The sequence below is a fragment of the Schistocerca gregaria genome, chromosome 1 (genome assembly GCF_023897955.1).
Source record: "Schistocerca gregaria isolate iqSchGreg1 chromosome 1, iqSchGreg1.2, whole genome shotgun sequence".
NCBI classification, from domain to species: domain Eukaryota; kingdom Metazoa; phylum Arthropoda; class Insecta; order Orthoptera; family Acrididae; genus Schistocerca; species Schistocerca gregaria.
In genome coordinates this window covers 471064363-471091252 of record NC_064920.1, presented here as the reverse complement: position 1 = coordinate 471091252, position 26890 = coordinate 471064363, and the positions used below count along the sequence as shown (strand labels likewise).

Below are 26890 nucleotides of genomic sequence, written 5' to 3'. Positions count from 1 at the left end.
TTTTCCACATTTTTCCTTTGGCCTTTTAGCCTTCCTCTACTTTTTATTGATTTCATTCCTAAGTGAAATATTTCTTTATTACTGAATTTCCTTGAACATTTTTGTACTTATTTTTGTACTTCTTTTTTTCATCAACCAATTAAAGTATTTCTTTGTCATTTAAGGTTTCTTCACAGTTGTCTTCTATGTACCTACCTCTGCCTATCCAACTTCTGTGACTGCCTTTAGACATATCCATTCCTCTTTAACTCAACTGTCTACTCTAGTACTCATTATGGCAGTATCTATAGTGCCAAGAACTTCAAATACATCGAATTGTTGCTCTGTACTTCAATATCCAACATCTTTGCACACTGATTCTTTACAACAAATTGCTTCAACTTCCGTCTACTCTACATCGTTACTAAATTGCGATTTCAATCTGCATTTGCTTCTGTAAATGCCTTACAATTTAATATCCGATTTCAGAATCTCTGTCTGGTAATGGCATCTTCTACTATTTCCACGCCTTTTCTGAGAACACCACCACCTTTTGTGGTTTCTATGCTATTACTGGCTACAATTTATTGCCAAACTTAATTCTGTCTTCCTCAGCCATCAATCTGACTACTGCAGCCACAGTCTCTCGCAGCTCCATTTCCTATTCCTGCCCATGCTACCAAATCATTTCAAATGCCCATGATAATTGGATTTCTATCTCCCTTAACATGTTTTATCACACATCCAATATCCTCATATTTTGTCTACCTCTTGATCTGCTGTTTCTGATGCCTGTCTGATACTTTAACCACTATTGTTTAGGGTTAGTTCACTGTCGATTCTGAAGAGAACAACTATCACTGTGCTGTTCATGGTGTCTGACACACTACCCTACCATTCTATTCAGAACTAATCGTACTCTTGTTTTATCATTTTCTGCTGCTGTTTATATTACCCTACATTCAACTGCCCAGAAATCATTATCTTCTTTTCATTTCACTTCACTGACCCCAGTACATCTAGATTTGCACTCTGCATTTTCCATTTCACATTTTATAGCTTCCGTACTACATTTTAACTCCTGATATTACACATTACGACTTATAGGATGTTTCTCTTTCATTGGTTTTTCATTATTTTTTCTCACAGTTACTTCTCCCTTGCCAGTCCACTCATGGAGATTCGAATGGGGACCAATTAAAAATCGTTTACCAAAGTAGATATTATCATGACAGTTTTTTAGTTACAGGTCACGTGCCCTCTGGGTACACACCGTATGTCCTTAATGCAGTTGTTTCATTGTTTTCTGCATCCTTATGCCATTGATTGCTGCTGATTCTTCTGCCTTTTACAGACAGTTTACCTTTCCAAGGGCAAGAGGTTGTCTAAACTCCGTCTGCTCCTTTGCCCTCTTCCACAAGGGCATTGCATCTTATGTGTACTGCCAATTTTATTAACATAATGAAACCTTGTCAGAAGTACTGCTCAGCCATTTAGCACAAAGCAGTAACATTTACATATGTCGTCCTCATTCTTTTTATTATAAAGGCCAACACATCTAATAACAAGTGTGATTCCCATTCTGACATATCTTAATTACTTGTTTTGTTGTGAACATTAAAATATGGGAGATTTTAGAGAAACACAAAAATGAATTTATGAACTTAGATGTTTGTCACTCCCTCAAAATACGAAGTATTTTTTCCATTTTTTAACAAATAAACGTTATTTCCAAAAGTTTGTCCATTTTGTATGCAATATTTTCCTCACGACTACTAGATTTTCCAATCAAACTTACTGTCTAAAGAAAATTATAATTCCGCAGGAAACTCTCTTCTCATTTGGCTACATGATATGAAATACATCACATGAAGTTGCCAGTGCATGTCTCATCATAATGTAACCTATTCTGAAATCTAAGAGCTTTCTTCAGACACAAAAACAAATTTAGCAAAGTAGCACTATTTCTGGATGACAATTTCACTGTGTAGAATTAAGGGGCTAATGACAGTGTCTCCTCAGTGACCATTCAGCAAACACTGCTGCACACAGGCCTCCACAAGAGGTGCCTTGTTCATGCATGCCTTGTTCATGCACCCATGACTGCTGCTCATTGGCAATGAAGGCTGGAATCTGCATGTCAATACAGCATTTGGAAGTACACTGAGTGGTGACAGGTGGCCTTTCAGATGAATCACGTTTTATGCTCCTTGAGATAGACGGTTGTTGGCATGTACAGTGTGGAACATATGACAGTATACACCCAATGTTACAGTCTGGGGAACAGTTTTCACGGCATTCCCTGGGTATCCCATCATTCTGGTATGTACAATGGATCAGCCCAAGTTGGGGACAGCGGTACAATGGTATCTACCAGCAGGACAATACAACATGTCGTACAGCTCGCAGTGTATATGTGCAGTTCAAAGAGTGCCGCCAGGATGAGTTTACTGTACTCTGGCCACCAAACTCCCCAGATTTAAACGCAGTCAATAACCTGTGGGATCACCTCAATCTAGCTGTCCATGCCATGGCTCTCCCAAGGAAGGCAGCTGAGATGAGGTTTGCCTGCGGCATGGCCCGAGAGACATGGAGGGATAGTATCCAAAAAGTGGATACTGAAAACAAACTGAAGCTCTAAGGGTGCAAGGCAAAATAACCTCACATTGGCTGAGTTGATATGTAACAGGCTACCAAGAGTAATATGTGATTTAGAAATTATAGACATAACACCAACCCCCCCCCCCCCCCCCAAAACCTTTAGCCTTCCGCATCACCCACAGGTAACTATGTACAGTGTTGTACTGTCAACTAATATTGGAAATAATACAGTTATTTCTAACTCTAATCTGGAATTCCAGATGGTGGGATAGTTTTGTTTTGGCACATACACACATTTACAAACAATGTGTCTACGTAATCATTTGTACTGTGCAATTCTTACACTAAAAAATAAAATAAAAATAAAAGAAGTATTTCTATTTCAGGTTTTCAGACCAACACTGGCGAGAGTCATCTGGCAGAAAAATTACTTTTCTTGGTGACTGTATTATCCTATTAATTACTTGGTGTTAACTATAAAACAAAACAAAATAGGTATCTGGACAATTCATGAGTAAGAGGGGTATTTCATCTCATTATATAACATAGGATTCAAGCTTAAATCACACAAAGGGTAAATCGTTTCTATTTCTTCGTGTCATAAGTAACTACCAATATTTATCATCTTCCAATCATAACTTGATGTTTACATTAATGTGACTGCTTAATTCTAAAAAAATTGACTAAATTAGACACAAATTATTAAAACTCATGTTATAACAAGACAATATAATAGCCAAAACTAAAATTAAATATATTATGTAACAATCTGCTTAATTGCAGAGAAGATTAAAGGCTTGCGATAGAGCTAGATATGCAGGCTACAAAAGCAATACTTAGAAAATAAAACAATGAGGTAGTAGAGAGAGTGCAGTTCAGACAGAGTGAGTTTAGCGAACAAGCAAGCAAGCAAGCAAGCACCCTGGTTATCACAGATGCCCCATCTTACCTTAGTAAAACTGGAATGCAATCGCCGAGCCTTGGTTAACGTTTTACTGGCGAAATCCACTTTTTCTCTACCTTCGTCAACGTGATACTCAATCCTGTCAATTGTTGCATCCTAGATGCATTCACGCCAAGCCAGCGTGCCATAGTGTAGGATTTACAGGATGTGAAAGGTTGTAAAGGGTATGGATTTAAAAGTGGATTTTGATAGAGGGTGTTGACCAGCAGGAAAGAAGTTAGTAAGCAAAATAGTGGTGACAAATAATTTTATTAAAAAAGTGCAGAGGAAAGAAGTTATCACACATCAAAAATTACATTCACATTAAGAGGAGAAGGAGTACAGTTAGGGACCAGACAAAGTATAAACAATTGATACACACACAGCACAGAAAATGACAGGCATAACCACCGAAACAGTTATTGTTAAATGGGTAGAAGATTGTTTTGTCAGTAAAACCCAGAAAGAAGATGCTCATACACCGAAGTAGGTAGAATAAGACACACAACAGCAATAAATGCATATGAACAGTTACATACACCAGAACAAATAGTTTCAAGATTAAGAAAGGATATTTAATGCCAGAAGATTGTTAGTGGTTAAATGAAATGGAATTGGGAATAAAGACGGGGAAAAGAAAAAAAAAAAAAAGAAAAATTAGCTTTCAAAATATGTGTAATACAATATGTAGTAATTTTAACTTACCCGCCTAGCTTTACTCTGGTACCTCAGCGCTTTCTTTGTGTCTTGTGTGGCTGTTTGGACATAGTCCACTGCATGTTCTACATGATATTCGATACGGTCTATCATTTCTCCCTAACATCAGACAGCCCAGCAACAAAAACAAACCAGAAAGGACAAAACACTTACCATTTGCCAGAAAAATTCACAGTATATATTTACCAAACACAAACATTTAAGTCACTATACATACAAAATTATATGAAAGAGTCACTTTTTAACGGAAAACGTAATATTTTAAATGCATGACTTACTACATTCATCCTACACAGGGTTTTATCATCTATGGCCTCAAAACACATATTTTTGGTAATAATACTACAATACACCTGAAAAACTGCAGTGAATCTATGCTAGGTATTAGCGAATAAATCACAGTAATCATGTTGCTAGAATGAAATGGATACAATGAACCCTTGCCTGACAAATTTTTATATGATGTGCAACAGGCGAGATGGAACTAACAAATTTTATGCCTTCAAGACAAATAAGAAGATAATGGTCTTGTTTAAGTTTCTCAATGTTTGAAGTAATGTGATGGAATTCCCACCAGTCATTCTGCAGACATAATCTGACTATTAATGTACATTTGTAGAACTGGAATGTAATCCCGAGCCTTTCCCTTTTTACAGGCCTTTCTTGATTGAAAACATTCTTGGCAACTCATTTATGGGTGAAGGTCTTTGTTTATAGGATTGTAGATTGTTTACTGCAATTTTTCACATAAATGCTTCTAGAAAGCACTGTACAAATTTCACTACCGAGAGTTACACAGTGGTGGGAGGGAGGGGAGAAGAGGCTATTTAAAACAACCTGTGAAAGTAATTCTTACTTGAGTTCATACATATCAACTGCTATGTTACTGCTGCACTCCAATCCCATTTCCCTTACTTGCAGATTTTCAGCGACAACTATATTAATTTTACAACCAGATTATACAACATGAATCAATCCAAGGCTTCAACTCTTAACAGGTTTTGTCCCACCATTATCGAAGTACACAGAGGGTTTTCCACAATGGTGTGGGATCAACATCTTCGAATAAATGGATATGTGTGGAGTTTTTATTGTACCTAAGCTCAGTGGCATTACAAAGACAGTATAAACTTTGAACTCTCAATCACATCTACTGTTCACAAGCTCCACTGAATCATGGAACATGAAGTGAGGCAGAGGACCAGGGAGGGAGGGAGGGGGGGGGGGGGGGGGTTAGAGCCTTCATACAGTTATTAAAGGATGCAGAAAAGCCTGTGACATGTTGGAATTTTGAACTGGTCTGTGAACCATTCGCTGTCAGTGGAATTATTCGCACACTGTCCATGAGAGTATTGTATCCAGATCTAAAACCCAGTATAATCAACACAGTACATACTATGCACAGAAGAGTACCACTCTGTTGACTAATCATAGGGAGTATACCACAGTCCAAAAAAAAGGCTGAGGCCAAAACACACAGTTTGGTATTATCACAGTGGATAAGCCATCACAAAACAGTCACAATGCAAGATAATTCTTAATCACAAAATTTTGGAAGTGAGAACAATAAAATAACATTTCACAAAGCAGTATCTTTGAAACAATTTCACTGAACAACAAATTAGTCACTTTCTTCCAAATAACCTTCATAAAATGATCACCATTTCATAACACTTGCTGTTGTGTGCTAGATGAAGTTACAAACATATCAGTGTCTGACTATTAAACTCTCAGCAACTTATGGTGGTTGACTAGAACGTGTGGTACTGTCATCAATCTTTCATGCATTGTTTGTGATGGTTCCAGTGATATTTTACATTGCTCCATACCATGGATCTCACATTTGGGTTATACTTTAAAATTGCTGATGTCAGGCAGTTAATATTTAAGCCCATTGGGTACTAATATTTAAATACTGGATGCCAGTTACAGTCTTCATGAAGATATAAACTGAAGACAGCTATATTGAAGTCCATGATCATATTTGGCATTTTATTGATGTCCACCTTTATTGCACATTATCACATAATTCATAATATGACTGGTTTTGGTTTACCGTCAGTATCAGATGTGTCAAAAACAAAATGGACCAACAACTAATGTAACAATAATAGTTTTAATTCATAAAAAATAAGAGTCAATACAAAAAAATTAAGACTACATAATAAGGATGACATGGCTGACTGCCACAACATTCTACAATGAATATTCTGATATGGGTATCTATGTCAAATGTTTTGGGCAAGTATTTACATGATCAAGTGCTAGCAGCTAATTGGCAGTATTCTATACCTATGCAAACACTGCCTATAGCCGGTAGTGCATTAGTGATGAGGTAACCCATGTACCCTGCATCACAGATTCAGTAATTTCAAATAAGATATTGATCATCATTAAGTGGTTTCAAATTCCTGCCGTGTCCATCACATTGTATCATGCATTAGGTTTTACTGTTCATTTATATCTACATCGATACTCCGCAAGGCACGAGATGGTACACGGCGGAGTGCATCCTGTGTCACTACTAGTGATTTCCTTTCTTTTACCACTCTCAAATAGAGCAAAGGAAAATATGCCTCTGTATTATACCTAATTTCTTGTATCTTATCTTCGTGGTCCTTAGGCACAATGTCTGTTGGCAGCAAAAGAATCTTTCAGCAGTCAGCTTTATATGCTATTTCTCTAAATTTTCTCAATATGTAGCAGCCCGCCTCTGAATCGCTTCGATGTCTTCCTTCAGTCCAACCTGGTACAGATCCCGAATTCTCCCAGTAAACTAAGGTTGAGAACTGTGGTGGAGAAGACAGTGTCACACACTCATTCCACCTCATACAGCTTTGCCACGTTACCCCCAGATATTCAAATAACTTTATGTGCCAAGCAGGACACTAGTAATACTGCATCCAAACATTACAGGTTTTCATCTTCTTACCCACTGACATTAATTTACAGTTTTCCACCTTTAGGGATAGCTGCCATTCATCCAACCAACTGGAATTTTTGTCTATGTTGTCTTTTATCTTCCTCAGCCTGTCTGCCAAACCATTTATGTATTTGGAGAACAACCACAGTCCTACTACCACACTTCCCTGGGGCACTCCTGACGATACTCTTATCTCTGTTCTGCTCGATAGAAAGTGTTCATCATACTGGGTTCTATGACTTAAAAAGTGTTCAAGCCACTCACATACCTTCAATGAGCACTTTAACAAATGCTTTCTGGAAATCTAGAAATATGGAATCTGCCTGTTGCTCTTCATCCATAATTTGCAGTGTAAGGGCAAGTGAGTTTCACACAAGCGATGCTTTGTAAAACCATGCTGATTCATGGACATACACCTCTCACTCTCAAGAAAATTTATTATATTCGAATTGAGAACTTATTCCAGGATTCTGCAGCAAATAGAAGTTAGGGATATTGGTCTGCAATTCTGCGGGTCTGTTCTTTTAACCTCCTTATATACTGGAGTCACCTGCGCCTTTTTCCAGTTGCTTCGGACTTCGTGCAGGACGAGAGATTCATGATAAATACAAGGGGGCCAAAGTCATATTACTCTTTGTAAACTGAACTGGGATTCCATCCTGACGTGATGGTTTATTTACCTTCAAATCTTTCAGGTGTTTCTCTACACCACGGGTGCTTATTACTGTATTGTCCATACGGGAGTCTGTCTGATGGTTGAATGACTGTTTGTATAACTCTCATGTGGAATGATTTCTTGAATGTGAAATTTAAAACTTTGGCTTTAATTTTGCTATCTTCAGCTGGCGTACCAGACTGATCAACAAGGGACAGAATGGAAGACTTAGTTCTGCTTAATGATTTTATATAAGACCAGAATTTCCTTGGGTTCTTTTGCTAAGGTGTGATGGTGGTAGTTATACGATTCGGGCACAGACCGTCTCACATATGCCCGAATCTCTACTGACATTCACTTGTCCTCATTTGTGCATTCCCTTCTGAACGGAGTGTGCAACAATTCCCATTGTGTGTGAGCTGCTGAGCTAGCTGATCAAGAAAGCTTTCAGAAAACATGTTCAAAAGCATTTCGCATGACTGTCTATTTATCCCCACAATGATTCCATAGACATTCCAGTCTATACTCTGTGGGTTAAACTCATGTCCAACTAGTTTTGCATGATCTGGGCATTCATACACAACTGACCTTAGTATTTCTTTGAAAATCTCGAATTGTCACAGCAGACTCGGGTGGCCGATAAAAACATCCAACAATTAACTTCGTTTCAACAACACCTGTTATATGTGACCAGGTAACTTCACTGTCGCACACAATTTTGACCTCACTAGAGCCAATGTATTTGTCAACTGCACTAAACACTCCCCCCTCCTACGGTCTCTAATTTGTCTTTCTGATTTATTTTCAACCTAAGGTTCGGCCATCTCTTGGTCCCAGGAATAATTTGAGCATGAGGACTTTCGTTCAGGGCAGTAAATTCAAGAACTTTATTACAAATACTTCAACAGTTTACTGATAAAATTACGACAGTCTGAGTGTCTTTATTCTGGACAACGTTTGACTTCCCTTGCTGCGTATCGACTGGCCAGTGTTCATCATAGCACCTCGCACTACTGCCTAGCCTGGAAGTCCTCATGCGCACTCCACAAGTACTCCGCTACCAGAGAAGCTGCTTCCTTTGTGTAGTGCATCTCAGACCTATCAAAGGGACTCCAACAAATCCCCGCATGATAATGCAGGTCTAGAAATCTGCAGCCAAGACTGTCACAGAGTCAAAGCCTTTGGTTGAGACCCTCCACTCAGTTCCAAACGAAAGGACCCTGATAAACTTTGGGAATGACGCTGCAAATTGTGAGCTCTGCTTGCACCCTGCACATGAGGCCAGAAGTCTTAACCAACTCCACCAGCCACCTCTACGAGCTAAGGTTCACCTCAGAACCCATGCGGAAGACACTGTTGGTGACAGAACAAGCCAAAACTTGCAGACTATTGCACCCTGCACACTCAATAGTAGCAGTCTAGGCCACCCCCACATGTTTGATGAGGCCCCTCAGTAGGCACACGAAGTGCACATTGGCTTTTTTTTCCAGCACTGCAGACTATCTGGCTAAGGGGCCCCATAATGAGCCTAACATTGGAGCTCCTAGTAACTAGTAAGCCCCTTACCCTGTGTGTCTGCTTGGACCTTGCTGAAGGAGTGGCCACGTGTCAACTCACAAGGTGAATGGGTGAGGCCAGGTGGCTTGCCTCCACTATGGCCCTCCACCTCAAGTGACGTGAATCCATTACCACCCGCCACTGTTGTGAGGGTGAATTGACTGTTGTGTGCACCAGGTGGTGCCTCGGAAGCAGAGCCCATGGGAAAAACAAGCAACATCTGAGGTGCCTCATGCAATGCACCACATTCTCCACCATCACTACACCTTGAGGCTGTTGCCTGAAGGTGACTGACCATAGCCGAAAGTGCATTCAGATGTTTGCGAACTGCGGCCAGCTTCTACAGACTGAATGAATTTACACTGTTCAATGCACACTTAAGGTAAGCAGAACTATTTTAATTAATGATTATGAATATCCTATATTAAACTACTGAATCTGTAACCAAATCCAGCCAAACACGCGTATCATCTATTCACGATTTCATCTGTGGAGTATTTTAAAAATACCTGATGATGGCAGTACACTAAAACCAGTGTATTATACAGCAATGTGCAATAAAGATGGGTAATTACAAAAAGCAAACTGAAATCATCTCAGTTTGAACCTTATAGCCCACATATGAAGTTCTGAAGAGAGAATATCAGGTGTGGTTGGGTTACATTTATTGAAGCATTTGCATGTACTGGTGAGTAGTTGCAAATATGATCCATGGGTGCAAAAAGCTAACTTTCTGCAGTTTGCAAGACTGCCTGCCTGTGATCTTTCCAGAATTTACAATCCACACAATACTGAGCACCACTCACATAAAGGTGCAAGTGTGGTTTGCCTGCTTATGTAACACATTGCCAGTCCTTCATAGTTTAACTTAACACTGTGGTCAGTCATAGTAGTTACTGACCTGTTGTATTTTACTCTGAACAAAACATTCATGTGATGAAAGTTTCCTCAAATGTCCATTCTGAAATAAGATGACAGCAACTGGCGTTAACACCTTACAGGAGTAACAAGCACCAAGGCAATAGTTTTGAACCATAAGCTGTTAATTTGGCACGCAAACCCGTAAAGACAAATTTTTAGCTTCAATATGTATGTGAATGTCTCGCATAATGGAATATTCCCAATACTTTTGCTTCAGAAGGACAGTACCCAGTGATAAATACATGGAAAAGGGTATTTACATCAATGGATGACCTTTGAAACATCCACAGCCAATCATATTGTTTGTAACTATCCTACTCTGGTGTTACAGAAGGCGCACAGAGAGATACCTCCATTCTTAATGATGAAGAGCATTTCATATACTATCAGCATCCACTCAAACTTGTCAGATGCCACATACATATGGATAAAGTTACTTGTCTCCAACATTCAAGTGACTAATTCTGTTTTCAGTGAGGCTATTTGCCAGGAAATGAATCAATGTAAAGAGAAACTTATTAAATTTGAAGGACATGTATCAGGAAGATACATATTGAACAACAATTTGAATCAAGACGAAGAATAATGCACTTGATCTAAGTTTTGTGAACAAATACATTGATACTACACTGTTAATCTCAAACATACAGTTATATTCAAGAGGTAGATTTTGTGAACATGCTCTTAACAAAAAATTTAAATTTTTCTGGCATACATATACATTGTTCCATATAAAATATTTATCTTTAAAATATTCCTAAAGTACATACTGCAATTGTCACTGAAATTTAGGCTATAAAGGCAAAAATGAAGTTATTCTAATGCATTCCCACCTCAAATAATCTTACACAGACACTATAATTTAGCATTGCACATAATTGCCTCCATCTTTTTTAGATAAACCGAAAAACCACATTGTTACAAAAATTAGAGACCACAATCTTACTGCTGCAGCTGCCACAAAGCTCCTATCAAATTTCTGATTCAGTATTTAATAACTTCCACATTTATTGAATATAAAATTTATTATGAAGTAGTTTCTTTCATAACGTCGTTTTTGCCAAAGCAGGAGTTGCTACACCACTGTGAAGGTCCAGGAGTGGAGTCCACGGGGGATGGAGCAGCGGCTCGAGGGCCGAGGAGCTAGGTGCATGTGCAGGGGAGGGGACGCAGCAGGACAGGGGTCAGGCTGGAGTAACAGATCTCAACCAGAAAAAAGTAATCTAGGAATGTAGAAGAATGAGGTAGCACATTTAGATCAAGTGCCTACAATATCGAAAGATGTAATGTAGAAGTTGCAGCAGCAGCAGCAGCAGCAGCAGCGGCAAAGTTATAATGTTAAATATATCTTGCAGAATGCATACGTATGTCTCAAAGTAGAGAATGAAAGTGGAAGTAAATTATAAATAATTGTTATCTTTTGTGCATCATTCCATGGGTGGAATCTGAGCTATGATAATGCAAATATAATGTCCCATTGGGATCTGGAGAAACTAGCTTGCCTTTTGAAAATAAAATAAATATCACCTTTTATAGTGTTTCTTTACCTAACTAACTAATATATTTGGCACTTATTATTGCTGAGATACATACGAATGTTTCAGTGCTTTGTGGATTCTATATCACAGAATTATTCACATGAGAAAGTCTACCACTGAAGAAAATTTGTAAATGTTGTTTGCACAGAATGAAATTTATTAAACTGATATTAACAGACATGTATTTTACAATTTTTTGAGCAATATAAAATTGATGGAAACAATATTGGCCAATACATACCTGGCTTTCCACTAACATTGCCATGTCCATGAACATGTCATGCAGTTCCCTAATAGAGTTTTCTAATTTGATGATGTCTGCATGCCTTGCTTCTATGTCTGCTAGGGTCTGTTTGGCTTGCTGAGTCTCCATTATTATCTGCAATATGTTTTGAGAAAGTTCTATTAATTTAACTGTCTTACAATCTGCTCCATATTTTAATAATGGTTGTTTTGTGTGTGTGTGTGTGTGTGTGTGTGTGTGTGTGTGTGTGTGTGTGTGTGTGTGTGTAAGGGGGGGGGAGGAGGAGGGGGAGAGAGGGGGAGAGAGAGGGGGGGGGGAGAGAGAGAGAGAGAGAGAGAGAGAGAGAGAGAGAGAGAGAGAGAGAGAGAGAGAGAGAGAGAGAGAGAGAGGGGGGGGGGGGGGGGGAAGAAGAAGAAGAAGAAGAAAAGTCTTGCTAAAACAACACTTGTGAAGTCAGTACAGAAAATGGTCTGTGATGAGAATTTATCAATGTTCCAAGAAACACAGAGAGAATATCATTGTAAAACTCACAGATTTTCTTTTCAGTTAATGTTGAGAAAGCTTCGCAACTAGATGCTGTAGTGAAAGGAAACTCTGCAAGGGTATTATACAACCCTTCATCGCAATATGTATCAAATACACGCATTGTGCAAAAAGTACAGGTAGAGAGTGGAAGATGTGGATGTATTTCGGTGCAATGGTGGCATGGCACACACAAGGGTTGAAATAATATTTTTAAACTTAATGATCTTCCAGAATTTACTGTGCCATGAACAGGAACTGTATGCATTATGTTTACTTACCATTTCATATGTACTAGCAGAAAAACAGTAATTTAATGAACCAACTTCACATGGATTACAACAGATTTTACATTCCCAAGGGATGTTGTTATGTCACACATTTTCATCACAACCAACCACCCATTGCAACCACCTATCCCATTAAGGGGCTTCTAACACTTACAGGAAAAAGCTAAAGAAATGAACACACTGTAAAGGGAGGGAAGAAACCCCTCTATAAAAAAGCATAAAAGAAAACATTAAAAGCACAATAAAAAGAAGGTGGTCTGTCAGTGACGAGAGAGAAATCTACTGCAGATGCTAGTCCATCGGCCCCAATCTCTACTTCCTCTTCCACTGCCGCTGGACCATTTCTTTGACTTAAAACTTGTATCTTCCATTGCATTCTTGGACATCCCCTTGGGAGTTTTCCAGCAGGTTGGCAATGGAGGGATCTATCTGTTTGAAAGATGTGACCAAACCATTGCAGCCTATTGTGCCCTAATATTTCACTAATGTGTAGCTTTCTGAACCACCGGTACAGGTCTTCTATTGTTCTTTGCTCCCATTTACCTTCCATGGTGTCTTAAGATGGGTCCATAGATCTTTCGATGTATCTTCCTCTCGAAGGGCCACATTTCTGATGTCACCCAGGTTTCACAACCAAATAAAAGAACCTGCCAAACCAGTGTCATTTACATATGGACATTGTTCTTCTTCTGTGGTATCAGTTGTGGCTTAAATAAATTGCTCAGACTAAAGAACATGTGACTGACATTCATTAATCGTTCATGCACCTGTCTCATCACTTCATTTTCATTATTCAATATAGAACTTCGATACTTTAATTACTAAACTTGTTCATAGGCATGCCTATCAACAATGGGAGAAGGAGAGCTTAATGATGTACTACAAGGTATTTCATTTTATCCTCATCCATAACCGGCCCAGTTTTCTTCATACTGCTGATAAATCAGGAAGTATCAGTACATACTTGCTCCAAGGTGCCACCAAGAATCAAAATCTCCTCAGCAACTGGCAGGACTGTCTCTGCCCCCTACCATCTCCAGTTCTCTGATACTATCAGTGTTACGGCTTACTTTTTGCAAGGCCAAGTTAAGTGTTATTGGCACCAATGGATCTCCTTGAGTGTAGCAAAATGCAATTAATCTAATCTATTTTGATGAGATGTGAATGGCTCTGAGCACTATGGGACTTAACATCTGAGGTAATCAGTCCCTTAGAACTTAGAACTACTTAAACCTAACTAACCTGAGGACATCACACATATTCATACCCGAGGCAGGATTTGAACCTGCGACCATAGCGGTCGCACGGTTCCAAACTGAAGCGCCTAGAACTGCTTGGCGACATCGGCCGGCGATGAGATGTGAAATTCATACAATATTTTCCATACCATGGAATTGTCAAAGCTTTCATAAGCTTGTCAAAAATCAATGAATATGAAGTGTAATTCCCAATAAAACTATAAAAAGTTTTCTATCAGCTGCCTCAAAGCAAATTGGAGTCACGAGTCTACCATCCAGGGACAAAAACACACTGATTGTGGCCTACAATTCCTTCAGTCAATGATTTCATGTTGTTTGCCAGCAGATTTGCAAATACTTCTTAAGCAGTTTCAAGTAATGAAACACCTCGGTAGTTGGGTATTTGTGTAGCACCACCGTTGTTGAAGAGGGGGGACACGTAACTGCTCCCTTCCATTCTTCAGGAGTTATTTCTTAACAGCTTCGAAGCATCCATCAATGTGTCACGTCCCTAGCTGATCATCTGAGCTGTGACACCCTTACCTCCTGGAGCCTTACTGTTCTTGAGGGCCTTTAGCACATCACTGATATCTATCTCTCATGGTTCAGGGACTTTCACTATCAAACTTCATCTGTGTTGTCATCACTGTTGGCAAGCGACGATTTTTAGTTCTCGAACTATTTTTTTTAAATATGTTTGTCTGCTCTAGTGATGGTATCACTACCCCAGTTTCATCCATTAAAACCAGTGCACGTTGTTGGTAGGTACTTCTGGCAAAATCCTGAAGCCCAGAGAAACACTTCTTTGACTGCTATCAACAGACTTTTGTTGTTCCCGGTTCTTCTTCCATATGAGCTGACCCATTTTACGCCTACTCTCATAAGAAGCTATCCTTGCATCTTCTTAAAGTTGTTCTAGCCATTTTAGTCTCTTAGGTGGCCTGGTCTCTACAAATTCCAAACATTCTTCTTCAAACAAAGTTTTACTTCTGTGTCTTCAAAGTGAAACAAGTTCTTCAATCACAATCACTAACACTGCATTTCTGAACACCAACAATGCATCAGCCACGTTGTATCCTCCAATGCTGTCGGATGTTTTGCAATTTTACCTCTTTAGCATTGTCTCAGTTCTAAATCTTTCAATTTGTCCTTTTCAAAGGGGATCATTCTTTCAACATTATTTTGCTATTTATATTAAAAACAAAGATTCCAAGACTTACCAAGTGGGAGAGCGCCGGTAGACAGGCCTGTCTACCGGCGCTTTCCCGCTTGGTAAGTCTTGGAATCTTTGTTTTTAATATATTTTTCCCATGTGGAAGTTAGTTTCTATTTTATTTACATCATTAATTTGAACCCAACAATTACTTTGCTATTTGATGGACAGTTTCAGACAGTGTGACTACCATCAAAAAATGATCGTACTTTGTATCTGCCCCACGTAAGGTTCATACATGTTCAACACATTCATCATGTCTTGGTTAACTATCACATGGTTGATCTGGTTTATTGTACTTCCCTCTAGGGTTATCCAGGTAACCTTACCTTACTATGGTTAAGATGGCCTAAGTTGATCCCCGATAGCTTAAAGTGCTACTGCCAGCTTTCAACTGTGAACCACTAATGGCAGCAGGTGAAAACAGTAGCTGTCTACAGAGCTGTGACAACATTGAGGCACTGCCATACACACATTTACAAAATCTCATTAAGTTACTGGTTGTGGTAGGCCCGCAAAGCTGCCATTCTCAGCTCCCTTCGATTTGTCTGAGATCACCTTACACTGACTGAACTATACTTTAAGGGGGAAGTCTTAATTTCTAATCGTTATTCTCCTTGTTTCGGCAAAGCTAATCAGCCTGATCTCATTCTCACTACTTGTTTTGTGGCTGTGATCAGGGCCAATTATTGTATGATACACATCTTCTCTTCCCACTTAAAGCAACTTCTTTTACTTAAAAAAACAAAAACTAATGCAATTGACATAGCCTTTCTTAAAAATTAGGTAGTGACTATCTGGGACCAAGTCTGGATTTAATTAATTTGTCAGTTGGGTGAATGACAGCAAAATGAAAAATTACACAAGAAGCTAGAACTAACTACAGGAAAAATAATAAAAGGGAAAACAGGAAAGGAACTAGTGTTACCAAACAAAACGTTGATCTACATGTACATTTGTACTCCGCAAGCCGCCAAATGGTGGGTGGCGGAGGGCACTTTACGTGCCACTGTCATTACCTCCCTTTCCTGTTCCAGTCGTGTATTGTCCGCGGGAAGAACGACTGTCTGAAAGCCTCTGTGCGCGCTCTAATCTCTCTAATTTTGCATTCGTGATCTCCTCGAGAGGTATAAGTAGGGGAAAGCAATATATTCGATACCTCATCCAGCAACACACCCTCTCAAAACCTGGCGAGCAAGCTACATCGCGATGCAGAGCGCCTCTCTTGCAGAGTCTGCCATGTGAGTTTGTTAAACATCTCAGTAATGCTATCACGGTTACCAAATAACCCTGTGACAAAACGGAACTGCTCTTCTTTGGATCTTCTCTATCTCTTCCGTCAACCCGATCTAGTACGGATCCCACACAGATGAGCAATACTCAAGTATAGGTCGAATGAGGTTTTTGTAAGCCACCTCCTTTGTTGATGGACTACATTTTCTAAGGACTCTCCCAATGAATCTCAACCTGGTACCCGCCTTACCAACAATTAATTTTATATGATCATTCCACTACAAACTGTTCCGCACGCACACTCCCAGATATTTTACAGAAGTAACTGCTACCAGTGTTTGTTCCGCTATCATATAATCATACAATAAAGGATACTTCTTTCTACGTATTCGCAATACATTACATTTGTCTATGTTAAGGGTCAGTTGCCACTCCCTGCACCAAGTGCCTATCCGCAGCAGATCTTCCTGCATTTCGCTACAATTTTCTAATGCTGCAACTTCTCTGTATACTACAGCATCATCTGCAAAAAGCCGCATCGAACTTCCGACACTATCTACTAGGTCATTTATATATACTGTGAAAAGCAATGGTCCCAGAACACTCCCCTGTGGCACGCCAGAGGTTACTTTAACGTCTGTAGACGTCTCTCCATTGATAACATGCTGTGTTCTGTTTGCTAAACACTTTTCAATCCAGCCACACAGCTGGTCTGACATTCCGTAGGCTCTTTGTTTATCAGGCGACAGTGCGGATCTGTATCGAACGCCTTCCGGAAGTCAAGAAAAATAGCATCTACCTGGGAGCCTGTATCTAATATTTTCCTGGTCTCATGACCAAATAATGCGAGTTGGGTCTCACACGATCGCTGTTTCTGGAATCCATGTTGATTCCTACAGAGTAGATTCTGGGTTTCCAGAAACGACATGATACTCGAGCAAAAAACATGTTCTAAGATTCTACAACAGATCAACGTCAGAGATATAGGTCTATAGTTTTGCGCATCTGCTCGATGACCCTTCTTGAAGACTGGGACTACCTGTGCTCTTTTCCAATCATTTGGAACCTTCTGTTCCTCTAGAGACTTGCGGTAGACGGCTGTTAGAAAGGGGGCAAGTTCTTTCGCGTACTCTGTGTAGAATCAAATTGGTATCCCGTCATGTCCAGTGGACTTTCCCCTGTCGAGTGATTCCAGTCGCTTTTCTATTCCTTGGACACTTATTTCAAAGTCAGCCATTTTTTCGTTTGTGCGAGGATTTAGAGAAGGAACTACAGTGCGGTCTTCCTCTGTGAAACAGCTTTGGGAAAAGGTGTTTAGTATTTCAGCTTTACATGTGTCATCCTCTGTTTCAATGCCATCATCAGCCTGGAGTGTCTGGATATGCTGTTTCGAGCCACTCACTGATTTAACGTAAGACCAGATCTTCCTAGGATTTTCTGTCAAGTCGGTACATAGAATTTTACTTTCGAATTCACTGAACGCTTCACGCATAGCCCTCCGTACGCTAACTTTGACATCGTTTAGCTTCTGTTTGTCAGAGGTTTTGGCTGCGTTTTAACTTGCAGTGAAGCTCTCTTTGCTTTTGCAGTAGTTTCCTAACTTTGTTGTTGTACCATGTTGGGTTTTTCCTGTCACTCACAGTTTTACTCGGCACGTACCTGTCTAAAATGCATTTTACGATTGCCTTGAAATTTTTCCATAAACACTCAAAACTGTCAGTGGCAGAACAGCAATGTTCGTTTTGAAAGGTAGGTAGTCTGAAATCTGCCTTCTATTACTCTTGCTAAACAGATAAACCTTCCTCCCTTTTTTATATTCCTATTAACTTCCATATTCCTATTAACTTCCATATTCAGGGATGCTGCAACGACCTTATGAGCACTGATTCTCTGTTCTGCAATTTGACAATCAATTGAATTTCTTGAAGAAATAAAAGTTGTCTGAATTATGTATCAGAACAAAATAGATTTTATCAAATTATTAGATCAAGTAACAATGTAGCTGTACTATTCTTTATGTACATACAAACATTATGTTATGTAAATGATGAATATATTCAAAAACATACAAACCTTCGAATTTATGGGCTTCACAAGTTAAATAAATTTGATATCTGTGAAATGGCAGTTCAGACACCTACCCCTTGTGTGAACACAGCTGGGTTTCCTTGCTCTAACATATCTTCCAGCTCCTCATTTGTTGTTGATCTGCCAGCTACACAAAAATAACTGGAATCAATACAGACACATGCACAAAACACAGTGTTACAAATACAAAAAAAAAAAATCCAATGAAAAGTTAGCTGTACACATCCACCAAGCTTTTTATTTTGTCGTAGCTTCTAGCAGAAACCTACTTTCTTCTCACAAGCAAAGCATCCCAGAACAAACAATTAAATCGGGATATAAATAAATTGAAAATATGGGGATGTGCCTGTTCTGCCACTCATTAAGTTACTTTACATGCAAATTTCTGCATTTTCAGACAGTCAATGTTTGAAGATTAATGAATCTAATAACTACAGCAGCCCAAATCACTCTACACACCATCGTAACCAGTAGGTTCATAAAATCATAAATGATACATCATTTGGAAAAAATGTTTAACATTTGCTTGAAACAATGTCTCCTATCACATACTTACAGAAGTCATATTTCCTAAAACTGAAGTAGCTGTCCCCCCACACACTCTTCCCCCTTATAACAGACTTGCTGTCTTGCTATATTCTCTTTCCTTGTTCATCATCAAATGGCAAATAGAGTGTCAATGCAGTAACAAAAAACACAATAGAACTGAACAGCGCGAACATACTTGACGAGAGCAACACATTGACACGTTACATTGCTTTCAATGTTTCCACACTTTGGTAGCCCATTATCAGAAGTCACAGTGCTCATATTACCTCACTTTTTGTAACAAACCGTTCTGTTCTACAGAGTTATAATCACTTTATTAAACCTCCACATTTGCTATTTGATGACTAACACAGGAAAATGGTACGACGACACAGCAAATTCTATTGTGAGAAATAAAACTCTCGTCTACTGACATTTAGTTTTTCAAGCAAAAATTTGTTAATGACCAAATAACATAGCTTTTATGTCTCTAATGAGTCTGCTGGTTATAATTGTTGCTTACATTGAATCAGGCTGCTATATGCTTGAGATTTGTTAACCTTCAAACACCAATTGCCCACAAATGATGAATTCTGCAGATATAAAAAATCTGTATGTAATAGAACAGACATCTCCATATTTTAAAATCATTTTTATTCATGTTTAGTTGTCTGAGTTAGGTACTTCCCTCATCTGTAGATATATGAGGAGACTCTTCCCATTTCTTTGTTTTACGTCCCATTTCCTTGTTTTATGTATCTTACATGAGAGCTACACTTATGTGGCAAAATTTTGATTGCTCCTGACTGTGTATTGTTCTTTGTATTAGAAATCTCTCACACAGGAATTGTCTGCAGTCATCTTCCAGGTTATTAATCACTGTTACAAGCACCTCACCTGATCAAAAGCTTATGACTGAAGGCTTTTTCTTTTTTATGAAAACTCGTATTTTATACTTTTTTAACACATTCTGCAGAGATCAATCAATAACTAAAACCATATTTTACTGAAGACCCAAGTTATTTGAGTTGACTATTTCAATTTTAGTATCAAAATATTCATTATGGTACTTAGGCTTGCCAAATAAGAGCCGTATCTTTTGGCTGCTAAGTGATGTTAGCAATGAAGAGCAGAACTCATTCCATTATGTAAATACTCTCACATTTCTAAGAAAATCCAAATCAATTGCAAGTATTACATGTCTGAGATGAACGTATAGTTATTCTTAATGCTAGAAGGATACAATATTGATAGCGTTCTCAGGAAGAATGGAAAGTGAAATTTAGAACAAGACTGTAGAGGAAATAATTGTCTCAGATGGCTGTGGTAAAGACGAAGTGATGTTTAACATTTTCAAACTTCCTAAAACCGTTATTGTGGAGAAAATTAGTCTTAGCCTGGGAAGTTATTGTAGAAACTTTTACTGGACCATGACACACACACAGTGTGGAACTCCTTGGCTTAGTGTGTAAATGTAATTTTAGTAGTCCAGAGGTCTGGGATTCATTCCTCAGTTGGTTCTTACTTTTTTTCTAGCACATATCCACAATTTGTTAATGTGAAGCAAGTCAAGTTGCCCCATAGTTTGAATCCACATTAAACTGCAGACCCCTTCTCCTCCCATGATGGCTCAGTGAGTCAGTTCACAAGTCTGAGGAAAGCAAGTGATTTCCACCTCAATTAGGCCATATCCAGTGTATAGCACCGTAGCATCCAAATAACCCTTCTGGTTGACAAAGGCTTGGCGACTTATGTATGAAGGGATTTCCCATATTTGAAAGTAGTAAAAAAATTATATATATATATATATATATATATATATATATATATATATATATATATATATATATATATATAATTTATCCCTTATGGACCGAGTGACAGATACAAGAATACCGTATTTAATATTTTATGTTATTACATCTTATCTGTGTAACTCAATTTCTGCAATTACATTAATGTGAGAACTATACACTGCTAATCAATATACTGAGGTATGGTATTGTCTTGCAATATGTGGATATGTCTAATAACCCGCATGTCATGATCATGATACGGCATGGTATGTTTGAGTTTGTCTCAAACTGTAGGCTAACTGAACTGAGAAAGTAATTCAAACAATGCAGTCTATGTATTTACTATAATACACACTGTAAACTTGCAACAAGAATGAACACTGCTTTGTTTAAATGAATCAATACTAACTGCATCCCTGAACAAACAGCAATTATGTGTGAACAACAGGGGTCAACAGTTAACAAGTGGCACTAAACAGTAGTTGTTTATTGTACAAATACAAGCTACATCAAAGCAATAACATCCAATTCACCTTTTCAGTGAGTTAGATGGCTATGTGTTTATCTAGCAAGATGAAAAAGGAATTTTCTGTGTCTTAGTAGGTGTGATTTAAATTGGCACCCCATGCATTTAGTAACCCAGGTACTCAGTGAAAAACTGTGTTGTTCCTTTCAAATTGTATCTCATCTTTAAAATCATTGTAATTGAAATGTAAATTTCAGTAAATGCTACAGCACAGTCCCTGCAGCATGCACTGCACAATAAATATAGACTGAACTATTATTCTCCAGTATCTTACTAACAATGTCAGTATCACTTCAGAAATATTTCAGAGTATTTTAAAAACTTGGCAATATCAAAACTTGAATCTATTGACAAAATGAAAATATGAGCATTTACTTACTTATTTCTAGCTGCCTCTGTATCCTACCCTTGCATCGTTCTCTATAGTCTGTCTGCGTTCTATTGTACTCTGTCATTACTTCAACAAATTTTCTTGACAGTGTCGAATGCTGAGTCTTTCGTATCCTCAAGTCAGCAGACGACTTATTTGTATGTTCTTCTTGTTCTATGTTTTGCTCTATGACTGAAACACAATAAACAAAATTAACAATTAACAATCACCAACTGTTTCATTGCACTGATTTAGTGAAACTGATACAAACATGGAACAAACCTTTTAATTTGGCACGGACTTTGTTGGCAGTTTTTTTAATATCAGCCATTAAATCCTCCAGCTCCTGTTTGACCTCTGCAACAAGAGAATTTACTTTCAATTAAATGGTAATGGACTCCTAACATTTACAGGTAACTTATGGGGCTCCATGAAATTCTTAGCGCATGTTTTGAGCATAATTCTGTATTTTCATTTAGCTTCTGATTGAGGTTACCCATAGGTAGTACACACTGGAATAATCAAAATGCTGTTCCTGTTAAGATAATTCAAGTGAATTTACAGTGACATGGAGATGCAATCTTTTTGCTTACGTCAGTGAATGAGTTGTGTTCATGAATTTTTTTCCCCTTACATTCCTCAATACTGACTATAAAAATCAAATGATGATTAGAAATGTACTATTTCTCTTAATATTGCATCATTTACTTAGTTCGATGCAAACAAAACCCTCTTCAGAACAATTTATCCTTTGTATGTGTGTGGGGACAGTTAATTAAACATTAACGTGTTCAGGAGCTAGTATAAAAAACCATACATACAATTAATGGAAAACACACACACACACACACACACACACACACACACACACACACACACCTTTCATCCTTCAATATTGCACCAAAGAAGCTATTAAATTCTCAAATTAATTTACCATCTGTTACTTACCAACCACTCATCCTATAAATCATAATTCATGACCATATAATGCTCCTGCCATGTCCCATGTCATATTGCTAGTCCAACCCCCCCCCCCCTCCCCAAGCACAGTTATGCTGTGACACCACAAAGGGTGCTGAAGGCAAGGACTACATCTTGCTTCCACATAATGTCAAATAAATAGCGAGCTAACAAAGGTTCATTCAACCGACTATGGATTTAAGTTGCACACAGCTTCCTGGTGACACCTGTCTGCCGTTAGCAGTGGTCACAGTTACCAGCTGCCAATAGTTATCCAGCAGCCATTGGACAGTCATTACACCACTGCAGTTATCACACAGTGTTGCAGTATGTGCGAATTATCAAAGTGTAAGTCATTAAAAGATAAAGATTTAGTTACTGTCACTGACAGCAGAATTAGACTGTAACTTCCATTAGACTCATTGGTCATTGTTAGGTGAATTAGGTTCAGAGCAATGTCCAGAACTCAACATTAGTGTCACATTTTCCATCATCACAACCACCACACTACAGCTAAGTACTTATTGATGCTTTTAATGAGTGAATGTGCTGCCCAAGTTATTTCTGATGTTGTGTAATTTTGCCCGGTGACAAGCACAACACAAAGGAATAACCTTTTTTGCTATAGGGGCTCCTTATATGCTACCTTTATGTTGGGCGATAAAATTATTTTATGAATACAATAGCTTCACAACACCTGTAGAGATCCTTCACCTGTGTTCTTTTAATATAAAACAAACTAAAATAAAATTTAAAAGAATTATTTTCCTTGGTTGTTAATCATACACCCATAAAATTTCTGTAATGTGCACACTATTGTTGACAGGCCTAATATCAGCTTATGTATATTATGATTATACTTTGTCAGTCTTTTCTTCTGCTTGTAAAGAGGAAGTAATATTTAAGTTTAACAGCTCACCAACGTAAGAGTCCTCAGAAGAAAGTAAGGAAGATTAGGCTTTTACATCACGTCAAGAATGAGGTCATTAAAGACTGCGCTCGAGATTGGATAGGGCAATACCAGGAGACAAAATCAGCTATGTCCTCTTCAAAGGAACCATTCTCAAGTTGACATGAACTGATTTAGTGGCAGCAGGAAACCCTTTATCTGGATGCATGAATGGGATTTGAACACTGCTGCCCCTGAGTGTCAGTCCAGTTCGATAGTTCGATGATCTTGGTCACTAGAGACAGGGAAGTAAATATTCATCTGATTCACCTCTTGTACCCTAGAACAGTAGGCTTCCTGGCAAATTAATAGGTATGACCATGAGAACTGGGATATAATCTGCAACATCATTGGGGTGGGGGGTGGGGGGGGGCACAACTGCTTGTGAAAGGAAGACAGTATCAGAGTGGAAAAGATGATGTGGTGGTGGTGGTGGTGGTGGTGGTGGTGGTGGTGGGGGGGGGGGGGGGTAAGGTAAAAGAGGGACAGTTGGGAAAATTTGCTAATTAGTAATTTCAGTGATAAGTAAAATTTATGCAACATTGGTAGAAAGGGAGATGACTTCTTCAAAACACACACACACACACACACACACACACACACACACACACACACACACTTAGAAGAGAGGCTGTTAAGGAGTTCTCGGAAGTGGGGTCAGCAATCATACTTCACTACAATAGCTCATGGAATTACAATATGCCATTACACTGATTAACTGAAGACGAGAGCAGGCAGTGAATTTTGAAATGACATTTCTTTTACAGTCTCAGAAGAATGTTGATGACACTGATACGTATGATCTAACAAAACCACAGCCTTGGTCTCAATTTAATTTGCATAAGCACTGAACTAATACTAGCTTTAAAGTTATCATTAGATCTTGAAAAAGCAGGGACAAAGAGGAGACCCAGTCAAACTGCTGCAATGAAGATCAGTTATTTTTAAATAAATTGAAGTTTAATGGACTGAGAATTCCACAGTTTATAAAGTGACGACTTTTTTCTATGATAGCCTCATATTGTACAGTGATCCCAACATTACCATGTTGACACTCAACATTATGTGGTAATTTTCTTCACTTTCGTTCCTTGTGCTCCATTCTGTTTTAGTTGGCTGGACCAGAGGAAGAGAGAGTATTTTTGATGTCTTGTAGATTATATTTTTAGCTAATTATTTTTTCTTAAACAATAGCTTGCAAATAACATGTCTTAATATCATAGCTTAAAGCAGGTCCTAATGAATTGTCATTTCCCAGGTAAAAATTTTAGCCATTTCACTCTACGGCATTTTGAACTTCACTTAATTCCCTTCAGATTACTTTAACTTTGTACCACACAAAGTTGGAAGGTGGAAGAAATATTTAGGAAGTCTATATAAGGGAAACAAACTTGAGAACAATATTATAAAAAGAAAATATAAAGTAGGTGAAGATGAGAAAGGAGAGAGAATACTGTGAGAAGAATATGACAGAGCACTAAATGACCTTAGTGGAAACATACATGGGATAGTCATGAGAAAATAATTATTCCATCCATTGTGCAAGACTGCGAGACAGGTTAAATACCCTTAGACTTCAATTGAAACATGTACTAATAGAGATTTTTAAAAAGGCAAGAATTACTACGATGAAACCACCAGTTTATTAAGTCATTGTTGCAAAATATTGACACAAATTATTTACAGAAGAATGGAAAAACTGGTAAAAGCTGAAGATTTTGTTCTGGAGAAATTTATGAACATGGATGGCAATACTGACCATACAATTTATCATAGAAAATAGAGTGAAAACAGGCACACCTCCATTTATAACATTTGTAGATTTAGAGAAACCTTTTTGACAATGTTCTCTCTGCATTCTTTGAAATCGAAGGTATCAGGCACGAAATACACGAATTGTAAACTTATTTACAACTTTTACAGAAATCGAACAGCAGTTATTAGAGTTGAAGGGTATGAAAGGAGAGCAGTGGTTGAGAAGGAAGTGAGACAGGGTCTAGCTCATGTAGAACGTCATTCAATCTGTACAACGAGCAAGCAGTGAAGGATATCAGGAGAAAATTGGAAGGGGAATTGAAGTCCATGGAGAAGAAATAAAAACTCCGAGGTTTGCAATTGACATAATGAATCTCTCAGAGTTAGCAAATGACTTGGATGAGCAGTTGAACAGAAGGGGTACAGTCTTGAAAGAGTTTGTAAGATGAATATAAACAGAAGTGAAAGAAGGGTAATGGAATGAAGTCTAATCAAAACAAATAATGCTGACTGAAGTAGATTAGTAAATGAGACACAAACTAGTACATAAATTGCGTAATATGAGCAGCAAAATAGTTGACTATCATAAAAGTAGAGATGATACAAAATGTACACTGGCACTAGCATTTTTGAAGAGGAAGTATTTGGTAAGATCTAACAAAAGCTGAAGTGTTAGGAAGTGTTTCCTGAAAGTGTGTGTCTGGAATGTAGTTTCTTACATAAGAAAATCATGGATGAGAGGTTCAGCATTCTTCTGTAGTGCCACATTTCATTTCAAAAGCTTCTGTTCTCTACTTTTCTGAAGGTCAGATGGATAGATGGAAAAACTAGTGATGAAGTACCAAATCAAACTGGGGAGGAAAGGAATTAATTGCACAATTTGACTAAAATAGAGAATCGGCTGATAGAACATATCCTGAGGCATTAAGGTAATGGCAATGGTGGTAAGAGGTGAGGGGAGTGAAAATTGTAGGGGTAGCGGGAGATCAAAGGATGCATGCAGTAAACAAGTTCAAGTGAAGATAGGTTGCAGTACCTATGCAAAGATGAAAGGGTTTGCACACTACGGTCTAGTTTGGGCAGCTGCATCAAAGCTATCTTTGTACGATAAGCCATAACAACATGATGAATAACCCAGTGTTTCTCTTAACATAATGGGGATGCAAGATTCTGTTGATAAATATCATAAAATGCACTTTTACATGCAGAATTATGTTTCAGAAATATTACATTTAGAAGAACTGGAAGCTGAATATTCTTTATATTTTCGGAGTGTTTTGTGATGATAGTGTGGGTATCTGTCACATCACGTAACTGGAGATAAAATGTTATCTATGCAGTCTA

General features: G+C 38.3%; 1 protein-coding gene across 6 annotated transcripts in view; it reads right to left on the bottom strand.

The window, feature by feature from the left end:
* Positions 1 to 26890, bottom strand: part of LOC126353114 (syntaxin-1A) — a 332123-nt gene that overhangs the window by 83561 nt on the left and 221672 nt on the right. For 4 of the 6 annotated variants that reach the window (XM_050002738.1, XM_050002741.1, XM_050002739.1 and 1 more), the window contains 5 exons: positions 22165 to 22239; positions 21892 to 22074; positions 18716 to 18789; positions 12076 to 12213; positions 4229 to 4339 (listed from right to left, as the gene is read on the bottom strand). In XM_050002738.1, coding sequence (XP_049858695.1) covers positions 4229 to 4339; positions 12076 to 12213; positions 18716 to 18789; positions 21892 to 22074; positions 22165 to 22239 — 581 coding nt within the window. Of the gene's footprint in view, positions 1 to 3529; positions 3641 to 4228; positions 4340 to 12075; positions 12214 to 18715; positions 18790 to 21891; positions 22075 to 22164; positions 22240 to 26890 lie in introns of all 6 variants that reach the window. The other 2 variants (XM_050002740.1, XM_050002743.1) reach the window with 1 other exon arrangement.